The sequence below is a fragment of the Haemorhous mexicanus genome, chromosome 1 (assembly GCF_027477595.1).
Source record: "Haemorhous mexicanus isolate bHaeMex1 chromosome 1, bHaeMex1.pri, whole genome shotgun sequence".
Lineage (NCBI taxonomy): Eukaryota > Metazoa > Chordata > Aves > Passeriformes > Fringillidae > Haemorhous > Haemorhous mexicanus.
Genome location: NC_082341.1, coordinates 91,845,658 through 91,862,343, shown reverse-complemented (window position 1 = coordinate 91,862,343; position 16,686 = coordinate 91,845,658). Strand labels below are relative to the sequence as shown.

Below are 16,686 nucleotides of genomic sequence, written 5' to 3'. Positions count from 1 at the left end.
CCGGGAAGGCAGCGGGGAGGAGGGGACTCGGCCGGCAGGAGGAGGCCGGCCCAGGGCGGCCGCAGCGCCCCGGCCGCTCTCGCACGGCGTGAAGGGGCAGCCGGGCTGGGCCGCGCTCCTCGGAGCCGGCGAGGGTCATCCCAGCCTGGGCCGGGGGTCTCGGCGCCTCTCCTGCCCCGCTGGCAGCCCCAGTGGTGTCCCCCCGCCTCGCCCAGCCAGCGCCTGTGTCCTGACGGCTCCTGCCCCCTTCGCCAGGAGATTTCTGCGCTCCGGGCTGCAGCCGTTCCGCGCCGTTACTGGCTGCCGCACAATTAAGTGTCTCCGCATTACGTCTCTTTCTGCCCGGGGTCATGGCAGCAGACCTTCGCTATGGGGCTTATTTTCACCTGACACAACAATCCCTTTTCTTGCTTCACAACGCGACTTCCTACAGCCTGGCGCGGTCCCTCTGCCAGCCCCGCTCGGTGTACCTGATACTTCAGCCTTTACTTGCACCGTCCTGCTTTGTGTCTCCTTTAGCTCCAAAGCGGTCTCTCTCTTTGGTGAGATACAGGATTCGAAGTTCTGTCCTTTCCCCTACAAACACCCATTTCCCATCTCCTGACAGTGCTGACTAGTCTTTCAGTTTAAAATCTTTGTGCATAAAATGTGAATTTCTTGTGTGTCTTCTCTTCAGTTTCAGCCCCCAGAAAATCCTGAAATCTTTTCTAGGTTAAACTGATTTTACAACATCTAAAGCAAAGCAAAAAAGAAAAGAAAAATCTTGAACTTCATCATTCAATGATATCGTGTTGTGTCCCTATCTATACAATCAGTGAGTTCAATGGCAGGACAGGGCACTTGTTGCAGGGTGGAGGATGGGGATGAGAAGACTAGGAGAATTTAAAAGAAGTATAAAATTATCAAATGCCACTAAAATGTAGCAGTCCCCTGGTTTTAGGCAGTGGCATTCTTATCTTCCAAGTTATACAGCTTTTTGGCTCTGATACACTGGCAAATCCAGGTTACCAGATCATCATGGCAAAGGGCCAAAAAATTACACTTGGAGAAAGTCTACAGCCAAGAGTCTTGGCTGCAGTTACGGACACTTTTCCTTTGGGAAAGTACCATTCATAGCAAAAAAAAAAAAAAAAGCTTATTTATCGTAACAAAAATAAAAGAACAATTTCCTGGACAGGGTACGCATTCAGGGATACTTCTTTCATTATAGATAGCATGTAGAATATTTAACTAATGTAGAATATTTAAGTATGTATCACCTACATTTATGTTAAATAATTTCCTTAAGCTTAAAGAAGCTTACAATGGCCATCAGCAGAGTGAAGGTGCATGGCTAGGGAGAATTTTGGTCCAGCCAAAACAGCCTACAGCCAGCCTTAAAGTATAACAGTATGAGAAGCTTGCCGTTGTCAATAAAGCTGGATGGTGCAAATCACTCTTTGTAAGATTTCAGAGCCTGGAAGAAGGGAATGGCAAGAGTGATTAATGCAGTGCATTATTCATGATTGAAGAAAATTGGGTCATACTTACCATATCAAAGTGCATGCTCAGAAATAGTCAAATTAGTGACAGGATCACTTCAGTTTATCTTTGAGATAAGCTACTCAACATGTTGATCCTACAAATTTATGTTATGTAGCTGATGGTTATGCTATCAAGTTCTACTAATGTTTTGAAACTCCAGACAAAGACATAATGAATGGAATAAGAAACCTATCAGCAAAAGATGCAACATTTATTTTAAGAAGTTTATAAGACATAGGAAATATTTGATGGGGTTTAAAAAATGAGAGGGAAAATTATTTGTCCTGAATTCTGCTGCTGTTATCTGATGGTCATTATCATCTTCAGTTGGCATCTTAGGCATTTATACTGGTATGATCACTCAGGGATTTCTGTCACTGACTGCCAATCAAGGCAAGGAAAAATAATCAAATTTCTTTTGAACTGAATAAACTGCTATGGAATATTGGCCTGGATGATGCAATACCAAGCTCTTTAGAAAATACAGGACTTGATTTCTTCACCAATGAAAGAACAACCTAAGCCTTTCAATGAGTTCATTAGGATAAAGTAATGGAGAAAACTTAGGATGGAAGATAAAATGGTACAAAGTAAAACCAAGATTCTCAAGTGCAGACTGTGTGTTAATTGTTCAGAAGATTTATCCAAACTGCATCTTTGTCCAGTCAGTTAAAAATGCATTGCTTTTGACAAGAAATTAATTTACATCAGTTCTGTGCTAATTTGTATAGGTCAGTGTTAGATTGCTCCAAGGTTAAAACAATTTTAAATGACAGAAAAAGTCCTAACGATTGAAGAAATTACTTTCAAATAAAAAAGATGAGAAAAGTGCAAGGAACAGGACAGGCCCACTAAAAAGTGCAGAACAAATAAGGCAGAAGTACACGTCAGGAATCAACATCTGTGAAACTTCTATAACATAACTTCTCCACTGCTGATGATCTCAAAACGCCAGCAACACCAGGAAGGAGATACAAGCTTTATTGATGCTGCTCATCATGTAATGTGAAATGAAAGAGATAAATTACTTAGAGTCATTGTTCTTCAAGACTCAGAACTAAGCATTTGCCAAACAAAGCCAAGGAAATCATTAGAGCATGTAATGTACCTGTGGAACTAGTAAAGTAAGTATAATATGGCAAATGTGCAATGATGTAGAGCTACAAATTGGCCAGGTAACGTCATAAAAAATTCCATTGCTCTTACAGTAGTAATAGGATGTAATATATCTGGACACATACCATGACACATGAGCAAATCTCTACCTCATATGTAATTCAGGATCATGTAATATGGAAAACTATAAAATTGCCATCATAATCAAAAGCCTCTCAGAAATGTAGAAATGCAAGTAGTCAAGCAATCTGTTCCAAAGAAATCCATAAAACTGGAAACAACTGACTCACTCATAATCTGCATTATCAAAGTGTGAGGATGGTGGCATCTCAAATTCCCAAGTATGATGGCTTTTTTTCCATGGCAATTTAAGAGGTAAAAGACTTATTTTCTACTGTAAAATCTTGCTGATGTGAATCACAAGAAAGTCATACTTCTGAGAAAAAGAAAATTGATTTTTTTAATATGTCTTTTGTGTGAAGACACTTATCTTTGCCTTAATGAAAAGGAAGACACATATATTAGAAATACCATCACAGAAGAGAAAATGCTTCCCCAGTATCACTGAACTTATGTATGTTAACTGTGGTCCTTTCAGGCATAGAAACAGAAACAACCTTGAAAAAATTACTAAAAACCAAATGGTAGTAAGTAGCTACAGTGTAGGGTGACATACATTAATTTCACAACATATCTGCTTGACTTCTTGGTTCAAAATTTTAATCATGGTCTTCTCTTTGTCTACTATGACCAGCTGCTATACCTTTATGAGGAATTTACTTCGTTTATTTGTTTCAGAATATGCCATAATTTTGACAAACTTTCAAAAAGTATTTGCAGCTCAGTATTTTAATTCATTGTGTCTGCATCAAACTCTGTGAAAAATCAGTCAGGTTTCCAACATAATATATCTTCATTAATGTGTACATCATACCATACTTTGTGAGCAGAACTGCAGTTTTGTTCCAATACTTTCTGACAGCTAAGCTTCCTGGCCTAGGTTTCCTTTATGTTCCTTATCTCTTCCACTGCCTGCAGTTCATACTTGCTATTCAGCTTAAGAGAAACATTATATGCAAATAACACATACCTACAGCAAGCAAATGTAATGATTGATGCCTTTGATCATTGATTGATGCATGTTCTGTCTGTCCTGGCTTGTGTGTGACCTTTTGAGCAAGCATTTTGTGTGTGTAATTTATCTATGGGTACTTATACACATGTGCACATACATGTTCTACAGAGATCTGCAAACTGGTGCAGCTGAGGTCTTGCCCAGGTAATCCACTGAATGCTGCCTCATCTTATTGACCTGTCACTAGGAGAATTTCACTCTATTCATCAGCCTCATAGAAAATCCCTGAAATAGGCAACAGTTTCTATCTCAGTCATCAAGTCTATGTTTTTATTCTGTTTTATTTTTAGGGTCTTCCTCTCATCTCAACTCCTCGATTTCTCTGCCTGTGCACTATACACCCAGCTTCCCTCTTGACCCAAAGCCTACCCTGTAAGACAGGGTTCCTGCTGAAGCACCGAGGACCCTTTGGCACTGGGGAAGGAGGGTGTGGCTCATTTCGTGTTTTGCATGCGCTGTGCAGCTGACTCAAATAAAGAGACTTTCAATCCAAACACTTTTATTAAAAAAAAAATCCTTGGCACTGGTTGTACAATAGTCTGAATAACAATATTTAAAAAATATTTGTGCTAATAAAGGGGAGAAAGAGCAGCCAAGATTAGAACTGGGGGGTGTTGCAGGGCAGTGCAATTTTATGCACAGTTAAACAATGGTGAACACTGAGCCCATAGGTCCAATGCTATCTCCATTGGGTATTTTTTATAACTTGGATGATTCCTCCTCTCCTTAAGCAAATTTTCTATGTCCAAAGTATTCCTACATCATGTTTCCTATCATATTCTTCTGATTTTTTTTCTTTAGAATATTTCTTTAGAATATAGTAAGCATTGGCTTTTCCTAGAACTAGGAACTTTATTCTGAAATATGCCTATATAATTTCCTGTGATATTTAGCTGTATAGCTGAATAAGAAATAATCTGTCTATACACACACTCATCACAAATCCACCTAAATTCCTTGATTTATACTAGCTTGCCAGAATCAGAATCAGTCACTGGTTTTCAGCACCCTTCTGTCTAGAGCATGGCCTCAACAGTAGCTGAGTCTGTGTTTGTTGTCACATACAATATTTATTATCATGTAAAATCAGAAAGAGCTCATAGCTGTATGTTGTGGTGTGAAGCTAAATCCTGTCCCTCAGCTGTGACTACTTCCTCCTTGCCTTCCCCCTGCCCTCTTCCTAATTGCTGTCTGTCAAGTTCCACATTCCAGCAAGGGCATCGTGTGATTGACAGAAGTTCAAAAGATGCTTTTCAGACCTGGAGTCATTGGCCTGTCCAGGTGTCATTGTCCCCTGAGACCCTCCCCCTCCCACCTGGTTGGTGGCTCACCTATCCTTGCCCTCCCACCTCTCGGTGAGCTTAAAAGGCGTTGAAGCCATGTGGTCCTGTTCTGTTGGAGTAGTTACCGAGATTCAGAATCACTGTATCACCCTGGAATAAACTCTGGATTTAACCCTCCCGCAGAACCCGCTCTCTTTCTCTTCACCATCGCCTGAACTTTTTCCGCTAGAGGTAAACTGAGTTTCTACTTTGCATGGGCTCATTCCGAGTGCCTAACTGCAACTGCCTGCGAGCTAAAGGTGTCTCTGAGGAGAAATATCCCCAGCAGTCATCTCTAGCTCAGCGCAATCAATAGCTGTATGCTCTGTCCCTGATAGTGATGAATTTTTTTCCCTTCCTTAGTGTTATTTTCATTCACTCCTCAGTAGTGCTGGTGAGCAGCACCCAGAGCTGTGTACTGGGCTCAAGCGCTCCCTCTGGGCATGACCGAACTCCTCTGCTGGGTTGACCTTGACAGGCCTTCAACAGCAGAGGATGTTGCAGTGAACAGTCTCTGGAAAATGGGCAGAGCAAATGACACCTCAAAACCAGTTCCAGCTCCCTGCTACATGTGAGAGAGAAACTGTATCCAGTTATGTTACATTTATGTTAAAGTATTTCAAACGCAAAATCAGGATCTCTCATGTAATCTCACCGTCTCCAGATGACAAATTTAGGCAGATGGGGCTTCATATTGTTAGGAGCTGAAGTAAAACAATCAGTATGGATATGTTTTTGAGTATGAAGCATCTGAAAGCTCTAACTACTGCTGTTTTTTTCCTTCATGATTCTGTCATAGAAGGGACTGCCTATTATGTGTATAATAAACTTGGGGTTTTCGCTAGTATTTTGGATTTCTCTCAATGAGGCCACATTGGTTAACTTCTTTTTTCAACCAAGAACATTCCTTTCTTCAGCAAAAAAGCTTGTCATTAATGCCTATAGCTTCTTAGCCCATGTTCTGCTCTACTTCTGAATTACATGCTGTTCTAGAGGCAGCAGAATGGATGAAGCCTGGTTTCCTATCAATTTGTTCCCTTCAACGCCGAAGGTCTTCCTAGTCCCTCTGTAGGAAATAATCTCCCTTGCTGTCCTGCGGCTCTGAAAATTTCTATCTGAAGACAGCAAGCCTTGGGGCTATCTCAATCACTTCCAGAGGCCAAAGCAGCTTGCTGTGGCCCTGGCAGCTCAGTGCCCACAGAGCTTTCCCTTGCTGGGGAAATGGCACATCCACCATGCAGTTACCAGCACTTATGAAGGTCCCTCAAGCTTCAAGGCGACCAGATCACCTTTCCCTTGAAGGGTGACAGCAAAAGGAACATGCCTCTCTCCTCCCCGCATCCCAGCTCTGTGTAATCCAGCAGAACCGGGATGGCTTCCACTCCCTCCTTGCCTCGGGATGGGTCAGCACCAGCCCTGGTTCTACCGATTGTGTCCCCAGGGTGAACGCGGAGCAGGCTGGAGCCGTGTGCCTTCCCTGGGGGGCACACGAACCCTAGCGGGCCAAGCAGCCTTCCGACCACCAGGAAACCGAGGGACATCGTTCCCGGGGAGGCGGCTGGCGGGCGGCATGGGCGCAGCACCCCTGGGGGACAAGCGAGGCGGGTTCCCTGCCCGGGGTACCGCTCCCCGCCCCGCAGCAGCCCCCGAGCCCGGCTCTTCCGCGCCGCGCCCCTCCGGGCTGGCCAGCGGCTGGGCGGGGAGGAGGGAGGAGCCGGCGGCGGAGGAGCCGTGCGGGCTTCCTGGCGGGGCAGCGCTGCCGGCGGGCTGGTATCGCGGCGTGGGCAGGTCCGTGAGAACTTCGCCGAGTCTGCCCGGGGCGGAGGTGGGTCCGTGTCCGTGAGACGGCAGCCGCCGCCCGCTCGGCATGGCCGGCCGCCTCGGCCGCGGGATGTGCTGGGGCAAGCGGGGCCGGGGCTGCCGGGGCGAGGGCGCGCTGCTCTCCCTGGGGCTGCTGGCCGCCCTCGGCTTCCTCGTGTGGCGGCACGGCCCGCCGCCCCTCCACGCCGCCCGCCGCGCCCCGCCGCAGTCGCCGTCCCCCGACTCCGAGCTGCTGCGGCGGCCGGTGTACGCCAAGCCGGCCCTGGACCCGGGGGCGCTGGGGGAGTTGGGCCGGGCGGTGAGGTTGGAGCTGAGCCCGGCCGAGAAGCGGCGCCAGGAGGAGAGCATCCGCCGGCACCAGATCAACATCTACCTGAGCGACCGCATCTCGCTGCACCGCCGTCTGCCCGAGCGCTGGCATCCGCTGTGAGTACCGCCGAGGGCAGGTGGGGCCGGGGCAGAGGAGCCGTGCCTGCCGCTGCTGCTGTGGCTCAGAGAGCCGCTCCGGCAAACTGGAGTGTCTGCTGGCAGCGGTCAGCGCGGGGTAGTCGTGTCTCTCTCAAGTACCCGTCGCTCGCGAGCGTGGAGGCTTTTGGAAACTTTCCCATCACAAACGCTCTTGGATCACAGCGTTCGCTCTCAGAGTTAAGTCGATTTGTGACTTTGCCAGGCTGCGGCGCCCACACGAGGCGGTACGAAGTCGCGTGTTGGTGGTGTGTGTACAGGTTGTTTCCTTTCGTAGCCCTGGTAGTGTGTTTTCAGTCCTCAAGCTGCGCTGCTCTGCCGCGTTTCTCCTGCTGCTGTCCCCTGGGTCAGTCACCATGGGCAGCAGCATACTTTTTCAGTCACTCCCAGCTTTACAACTGTTACGCTTCCCAGATTTCAGCTGTGCATTGTATTCAACTGTCTTAAGACACACAGTTTAAAGGAGATTGTTTTATCAGCAGCTTTTCCAGGAGTGAGCTAGGAATGGTGCTCACAAAGGTGGGTAACAGTATTCTAAAGTGGGACTGTGCTTGATCCGGGATGCATGGTTGCTGGGACAAGGTGCATTTCCAAATGACATGGATAGTTATGACACCAGCGGCAGATAATGGCACAGGCAATTGTAAACAAAGGGTTAGATAATGTTCGATGAGGTGGCTCAGGTTTACCGGCAATGGCTCAGTGCAGCTGTGAAGCCAGCGTGGCACAACAGGTCTGACTGTTGTGCCCTTGTGCAAACACTCAGGGTGGCACCGTCTTGGGCTCTCCTGTGAGTGAGCTGCCGGCTGGTGAGAGGAAGGCCCAGCCAGTTAAGGGGATATGCCAGCCATCACAGGGTTTGGGATGGAGCCACGGCTGCTACTGACTCCTCACTTCTGTTTCACTTCCGCTTGGCTTCAGCTGGTTTGTTTTGTTGCAACAGGTTTGTACAATATGGTAGGAAAAAGCTGTGGAAAAAGCAGGGCTCTGGCTCTCCTGTACATTCACTTCACGCCCGTGTGTCCTGCCCAATGTTTCACCAACTCTAATTGTAAGTCCTGAATCTAAAGCATGAATTTTATGATCACTTTCAAAAAGTTGCAGTGCAAATGCAAGGCCTTTTCATCATAAGTTCAAGCCTGACACTAGGCTTGTTTTACTTAGTTATTTTTCCCCTCTTATCAGCAGTCTGTAGACCATAGGTCAAAAAGGACCATTTAAATTTCATTTCCATGGGAAAAATTAAATCATTTCAATGAGTTATTTTGGACTTCTGCCATTTCTCTATGACAGGAAGTTAGAAGAAATGGAAGGTCACAGTTGTTGACTAGGAGACATTATAGATGGATGTGGGTGACTATTCTAGAAATGAAAATAATTTAAATAGATTTTGCTACAACAGCCGTCCCTTTTTGATTTGAATATATGGATGCTGAAATGACAAAATATATCCAAACCAAAAGAATCACAGAAGCATCAGTGACATTATCTCAAAAATAATTGCCTTCTGAAGCTGGGGCTGTATTGTACTGTTGGCAGGTGCTTCATGCCTTTGTGCATAGTTAAATCTAAATTATGGCAAAAATGTCACAGAGCATCTCTCCAACTCACACAGCAAATGTAAAAAACTTTCCCAAAGGCAATTTTGCAATGAAGTGTTAATTCCTTCTCTCAAGAAGGAAGACCATGTAAGAGATTGAAGTAAAAAACCCCCATAATAATAATAATTAAAAAAACACTTGAAGAATTTATCACCAAGCCCAGCCCAAAGCCATAGAAAATGCGTTGCATTTAGTTCCAAGATTATACAGTTCAAAATCTCAAGTCTAGGGGAATTTTTTTTTTTTAAATTTTATTCTAAGGTGGGTAATGCTTGACTATTTATGACCTTTAATGAACATTTTGTTGATGGGTGAGGCTACAATGATGGGAAATAAGTAGTAATGGTAGATGGCAACTGGACTTCAGTGGTCTACCAAAATAATGCAAAGGCTGAATTTTAGATGTGATCAGTGAGACAGCTTTGGTACCAGAAGACCAGAAGGTGACAAATGCACCAATTTTTTTTAGTGGAGTCCCAGAAGAGAACCAGAGAACTGTGTGCTGGCAATCCTTGGATCTTTTCCAGGCATGTTATCTACAAACTGTGGTAAGGGAAAGAATTAGTTACAGATGGAGGGTGTGATCTATTGAGAAAGTCAACAAGGCTTTTGTCAAGGATGACGTGTCTTACAAATCTATGTGAGTTCTTTGAAGGCTGTAATTATATGGATAAAGAAGTGTGTTGTTACTTGATGAGTTCCTTAAACGACTGTGAAATAATGTGGAAATTCTGTGCATTTATAAATAACTGAGTAGAAGCTGCAAATCAGGTTTGGTTTTTTTTTGATGGGGGTTTTTTTCAGGTTTTTTTTTTGGTTAGTTTTGACTTTTGTTTGTTTTAAGGAGCAAAGAAAAAGTCCCACAGAAATCTGTGTTGGACTCAATGCAGTTCAACTTACAGCATGGCTTTCATAAAGAAGAGACTAATTTACAGGTCTTCAGTCTGAAAGACAGGTGGCCTTCTGGAAGTGTATCTCCTGCAGGATTCCTGCAATACATGGTTGATGCATGGAAATGGATAAAACAAATTCTGCCACCTCCCTGTTCCAAAAATCCATTTCCTGTAAAGCATAGTCCATCCACTAGAAAATTTAAATCAAATATTCAGGAGGTATTGACAGACACTATGTTTGGAGACTCTGTTCCAGGCTATGGGCTTTAGGTCTGTTTCAGCATATTCTTGTGTGTGTGGAGGCAATCTGGAAATTTTAGATACCAAAAAAATGGGAGAATAAAAGGGAAACAGAGACAATATTACCACCACCTGGATGCCCCAACACTCCTTTTGATGTTAATGTCCTCCCACACTGATCAATGAACCCACTCTCTGTGTGTGAATTGTCGAATCCAATGAAAACTAGAGCTTTGCTAAGAAGATAGAGAGTATCTGAACCAGTGAGCTATTAAATGTGATATGCAAAATGATTGCAAAAGGTGTTGCTGTGTCAGAAACTCGTGCCAAAAATCTTTTCCTACTGCTGCATGTTGTACGTCCTGGACCTGCCTTGGAACAGAAGTGTGGCAGATATTTGCTGGTCTCTATGTCTGGTAATACTGTACAGGAAGAGAAGAATAGTTTGGCTGAGATTACTCTCACAAATAATGTATTGATTGATGATATTTGACTATGGATCCAGGAAGTTTCCAACATAGATCTTTCTCCCAGTAATATATTCCTGACAGTGAAAATATTCAGAAAGTTGTTATTCCTTCTTGTTCTCACCACTGTAACTTTCTTTTTGTGATAAATGATTCTGTTTCTATTGACCCACAGACCTGAAGAACTTGACAACAATTGTTTCCTTTAGACAATTTCTGCTTCCTTTAACTGTCTGAGCTTGATGTCAGCAACTGATAATGTGTTTCATCACACAGGAATTGTTTAATTTTACTGAAAGTATACATATAAACAAATAAACATTATGTATTAATAATCTATAAATATGTCTGTTTGGGAGAATCTTAGGGCTAAGAATGTAAGTTACTTAATGATGATAGTTTGTACAAGGCCAGAAGTGAAATAAGCAGTAAGGTTAGAGAAGGATGGAGGTTGGAAGGAAACTTTACCTTTGGTAAACTTTATCTTTTGGAAACTTTAACTTTGGTATCTAGTCCAACTCTGAAGCCTTCAAGGATGGAGATTCAACAACATTTGAACACCTCTTTAAATGCAACATCACTGCCACAGTGATTTTATTTTTATTTTTGTCCCCGATCATAAGGTTGTCTGGATGGCTCAGCTTGTCTTTCCAACACCTACCCTTTCTGTCTTGAGTTTGTACTCTTAAAGGGAGCAACAATTATAGGAGGTTTAAAACCAGTAAGTGTCTTCTGTCAGACTTTGACTTACTGAGGGGCCTGTTGGGGCTGATGCCCTGTAAGAGGGTGTGATGAGCTTGGGGCCATGGAGTTTGGCTGCTGCTGCTGCTCTGCCCTCCTCCCTCTGCAACAACACGTCAGCATTGTGTCCCATGGGGCTTCTCCTTGTGTGCTTGTTTTACGGGACTGTAGGGCTAGGCAGAAAACTGATACGTTCTCATAGCCTTTTACAGCTTATTACAATGTGTAAGAATTACATTTCCAGTTTTTCTACCTGGGTTCTTTTAGATTAAGGGCTATTTTCAAGCATTGTTTCAGATTTTAGGCATTCTACTTTTTCTTTCTGTATTACAGTAGGGATGGGTTATTCACTTATTTTGGGGATAGGCTCTGTAAAAGCACACAAGTTGCCTTTCAGCTGACTCTTGGTACAAAAGGAGCAAGTCAGGACTGGGCACTTTTGTGCTGACTCAGCATTTCATGTTTTCTCTTTCATGGTAGAAGCCTGATTCAGCCCTTGGGGCTCATTTTACTTGTGATCACAAGGAAATGGATTTTTAATTGTTTCCTGTCTTTCCTAAGTAGCCACAAAAAGCCCCCAAAATATTGAATGTGGTCTGAATAGTATTTTGCAGCTATTAAAAAAAAAGTTTTAGAGGTTTGCTTTTTAATTCTAGGTAATCTTTTGTGTTCTGCAGAGATTCTTTATGTATATATATATATATATATATATATATTTATATGTGTGATTTTATGTATTTGTTTAAGTGTGTGTGCATATATCTTTAAGTGTCTTTTTATAGATAGCTAGCTATACACAAATGCTCAAATTCCTCTGACACCATCATTTATGCCTATAACTTTATTTATTTGGGGGGAACATTATCTTTGACTTTAGCATAACAATCTTGTGCTAAGATTGTTTTGTCTTTCAATGTCTTTCAATACTGTTTTTCCTGTTTGTTCCCATATTTGAATTTGATTCTCTCAGAGTCTCTCTTTCTTCTGTGGTTAGTTTTGTTTTCTGGGCTGTAAATTCTAAATTATACCAGGATCTCTGATAGTATCTTACTAGCAAGTTCCAAGAATAAGCTTTGATACTAGGTTGTGATTCCTTTTTTTCTCCAAAAATCACAGCTACTCCTGCCAGGAGTTTTAACCTGACCCTGTTCTGGGAAAAGGCACAACAGCTGAGTGTTTCCCTCCTCAGCCTGCAGTGAGCAACTGACTTCACCCAGGAGCTTCTCTTTCATCTCTCACCTAAAGGCGAAACAACTGCAGTGACTTTTTAAAATTCTTATTATTTATTTATTTATTTATTTTTTAGTGCATATAGGAAAGAGAACCCTTTGAAGAGGTGAGATGCAGCAGCTTGACCTTTCTGGCACATCGCTTCCCTCTAAACCATCAGCTGATGGTGCACCTTGTGCCCAGAGCTGGCTTTGGCACGGGTGTTCCCATGCTTTGTGTCTGATCAGGAGACACAGCACACTCCTTCTTGCAAGCTAAGGCTTTCCATTAAACACTTAAGAGTGTGTTTGGTATAGTTTGGGAACACTATGGTCACTTGTTTGGTGTTAGGATTTTTTGGTTCGATTTCTGAGCTTTTTGGAAATATGTAATTGGTTACTAGTAACTATAATAATTATAATACCTTTTAGTCATTACTTTAGTGTTAATTGGCAGGATTTCTTTCATATATAAACAGGCTTTAGACCTTCAAAGCTATGTTTCTCTAGGACATTTCAGTCTTTCCTCAGACAGTAAGTGGGATAAAAATAATTCTTCACTATAGTTGGTTTTTTGGGGGATCTTTTTTGTTTGTTTTGGGTTTTTTGTTTGATTGTTTTTTGTTTTTCTAGTTTTGATAGGAAGGCTTGCATTTTATAGGAATACAAAATGAAGCAACTCTTCCACTATTGCTTTGATATTTAGGATATTTTGCTACTTTTGTTTCCTGTCATCTGTAAAAATGTGTCACTTTTCATTGTCATTATGCTTTTAACAACCTCCAGCAAATATTTTCCAGAAGAGCTCACATGATTATTTGTCACCGTTTCTCTTTCCGGCTTCTGGTAGACTTCCTTTGACATCTAGGTTATTGCTTGGTTTCAGCTGATTAAATTTTTAAATTGAAAAGGTTTCCAGATCTGTGATTGGTAGTAAGCAAAAATTGATTTTTTTTTTATTCAAAAACTGCTTTTATTTAAACAATTGTCTATAAGGATCAGATGCATCCACAGCTTATTTGTAGTGATGAATACAATAGCTTCTTTCAGTTATGGCTTTGCAAAATATTTTTTCTTGTCCTGAATCAAATTACTCACACTCACAAAAGTAAGTTTTTGAATGTAGGTGTAGGAAATAGTATGTCTCTGTGGAAAGGTTAAGTGTATCTCACTATCTTGGAAAAAAAGTGAAAACATTTGAGCAAAATGCAACAACTGTTTCAGCTCAGAAAAATAAAATAAAAAACGAGTGGGTTTTCCCACTGTCACCTGCAGAATTTCCTTCTCATCTGCACATCCAGAATCTGGGTCAGTTAGGAAATTCTGTAGTATATCTCTAACAATTTGGAATTAGGAGGCTCTATGGATTTCCTAAATTTGTGGATTTTAGGATACAGTCCTTGTAAATTCTCTTACTTGTTCTTTCTAGACATTTATTTCTTAATGTATTTTTAATCTGTCTTAAAGAGATTTGCTTTCTGTGCCACCTACTTCCCAACCCCCAACTTCTTAACAAATTTGTTTTCTTCTGTTTCAGACTTTGTGTCTTTCTTTCTTGCTTCTCACAATGTTTGTGTACAAGGCAGTACAGCCCATTATTATCTGAAATCTTAAGACAGCTTTTGGCAGTCAGTCTTGCCAGTACCTTCTTGTCATTGGGAGAATCATTCTGTAGAACATTAAAAACTGAAAAACTGTTTCACAATCAAACCAGCCTCTGTTTCCAGAGACTTGATCATATCACAGTGTTGAGGACTGTACAGGGGTGCTTTCTCTAACATGGTTTGTTTCAGCAGATATAATTTAGGGAGCTTTTAGCCAGCCTGCTGGGCTGGGACCAGCAGTAGGGAAGAGTAGGCCAGCATCCTGAACTCACCTGCTTAAGTGTTCCAGCCTTGCCCCAAATAATCTGGCCATTCTGGCAAGTATCAGCACCTTGCTGCTATGTGCTTTGCTACTCACACCAAGACACACCTTCTGTAAACTCTCAATGCCTTTTTCTGCAATAGTTGAACATGTGGCTTGTGTAGGTGTGTTAAAACCAGGTAGAGCCTCTACATGCCCAGATAAACCTTTTAATTTTTTTTTAATTAAAAAAAAAAAAAAAAAAGAGGAAAATCCCTGAACTGGCAGTTGGATCAAGGTAATCTTATGTGAGAAAATAAATTTAGCATGAAAAGTTGGGTAGTGTTTGGAGGAGATAAGAATAATGTTTATCATATCCTTTAATTCCACTGGAGATGTTGCACTTTTGTATCCCAGGCTTTGGGTGGTGTTGCTTTTGGCTCATGTGCTGCTTTTTATCCGTAGGTTACTCTCCCACACAGAGGGATGAGGAGTGGATGTTCAACAATACATTCAGCCTGGAGTAAGGGACATGGCCTTGGTAACTGTGGGGTGGCTTAGAAACCAGTGCTGCCACCTCTGTCGTGCTGCAGGGCTTGGTGTGCTTGTGGATGGATGTGCAGAACCCTAAGCTGCGGCTTGGGCAAAAGTAGAAAAGAGGATAGAAGATCCCAGTACTGCTGTGTCCTGTGCCATGGCTTTGGGAAAGTGAGAGAAGGAGGCGCTTTCTCCTGGATGAAGGTACTTGCCAGATTCCAATGCCCACATTGCTGCCTCTGCAGTTTGTGGCGTGGGAATGAAGATGGTGAAGCTAGATTGAGATGCCCATGGATGCTGCCATTCATCCCCATCAGCCTCATTTGCTTATAGCCTACAAAATACCACTTTTGAGCACACCTCTTACTGAAAGAGCTGGTTGTTGGTGGTGTTTTAGGTGTTCAAATTAGGAAGAGGAAAGGAGGCTCTGTGGTGGGTCAGTACGTTTATGGCCCATCGCAACAAGCCCAGCCAACCTGGTTCCTAGCCCACCATGTGAAAGCCAGCCTGAAAGTAGAACCTTGGCAGTGTTTTCCAGGTGACACTGGGATGGGGTGTATATGTCACATACTGTAGTCGCATAAATCAAGTTAAATCAGCTTCAGCAGTGACACGTGCTGTTTTGCATTTCTTGAGAGAACTGCACAATCCTGAACTTGCCTAGGGCATTCAGATTGAAACTTCGAAACTCACGCAGTACACCTTCTGAAAGCATTAAATAATTGATGAGGAGTTTGTGTTCTTGACAAATCTTTGAAAACTCAGAGAATACTTCATATTTTTTTGTTAAAATATAAGTAACTGTGCATATAAAAGATCAAATTTAGAGACTGAAAGGCTGTTTTCCCTTTCTGTATCATTGTCACAGTTGTGGTGAAAGTCTCAAGTAAGAGCATGTCAGGAACCACTCCTAATTAACTAATGGCAGTGTGCCCAGTGTGCACACATTCATGCTCTCTCCTTGTGTATAGATACACATCTCTTAGAGAAACAGCTCTTTACAAAGAAATAAATTGAGTGATTACATTAATTGACACAAATGTTCTTGAAAACAACACATTTAATTTTGTTTAGACATTTCCTGAGTGATGTCTCCTTAGTTTCTAATAAATAACCTATTGTAAAACTTGCTAACAGAAGACTGTGTAGTGTAGTAGATTTCAAGGTTAATTTATTAAACTTGTCAGCTGTTTACTCTCGGTTAGACTGTGATTTAAAAATGCAGTGTAAAAAAGGCAAAACCAAAAATCCACAGGAATTTGGATGTGTGAGAATGCACTTTCACGTGCTTTGCTTCAGTTTGCATTTTGTGGACGTAGATGTTTGAGTAGAAGCTGTAGTGAAACATAGAGAAAGGGCGGTACATACTGAACATGGTTTTGTGTTCAGGTACATACCAGCATTATTTTCTCTCTCTTCCCATAGAGAGATTTAAAGGTTTATGGATGAACACAATTCTAAAATATAGATGTTGTCTTAGTGTAAATTGATAAGAAATGCCAGAAGACAAAGCTTTTATTTTGTTTTTGCCTGTCTTATGCCACAGTGATCAAGCAGGAGGGTCCCTGGAACACCCACCCAGTGTGGCAGAAAGTGCCTCAGGGAAATGAAGGATGATGCAGAAGCAGGATGATGCTGGAGCATTGTAGTGTCCCCGTCTGTTCCTTGGAAGATGGCTGGGGCAGTCCTGGCCATGTTGTGTCTGTCACTCTACTGTGCACAAGGCTGAAATATTGGTCTCTTCGAGCCATGTCTCATAAGCTCTTGGAGA

The 16,686-nt window shown here is 42.5% G+C and overlaps 1 protein-coding gene and 1 long non-coding RNA gene across 3 annotated transcripts in view; both read left to right on the top strand.

Moving 5' to 3' along the window:
* The first annotated feature begins 6,833 nt into the window (after positions 1-6,833).
* GALNT12 (polypeptide N-acetylgalactosaminyltransferase 12) overlaps positions 6,834-16,686 on the top strand; it is a 47,893-nt gene continuing 38,040 nt past the window's right edge. Inside the window, exon 1 of one of the 2 annotated variants that reach the window (XM_059856155.1) lies at positions 6,834-7,344. In XM_059856155.1, the coding sequence (XP_059712138.1) occupies positions 6,965-7,344 (380 nt within the window). In that variant the 5' untranslated portion in view covers positions 6,834-6,964. The remainder of the gene's footprint in view (positions 7,345-16,686) is intronic. The other variant, XM_059856146.1, reaches the window with a different exon arrangement.
* On the top strand, positions 7,380-15,257 carry LOC132332157 (uncharacterized). Its single transcript, XR_009487802.1, has 3 exons — positions 7,380-8,434; positions 9,454-9,532; positions 14,844-15,257. It is a non-coding gene; the product is annotated as an uncharacterized LOC132332157 (long non-coding RNA).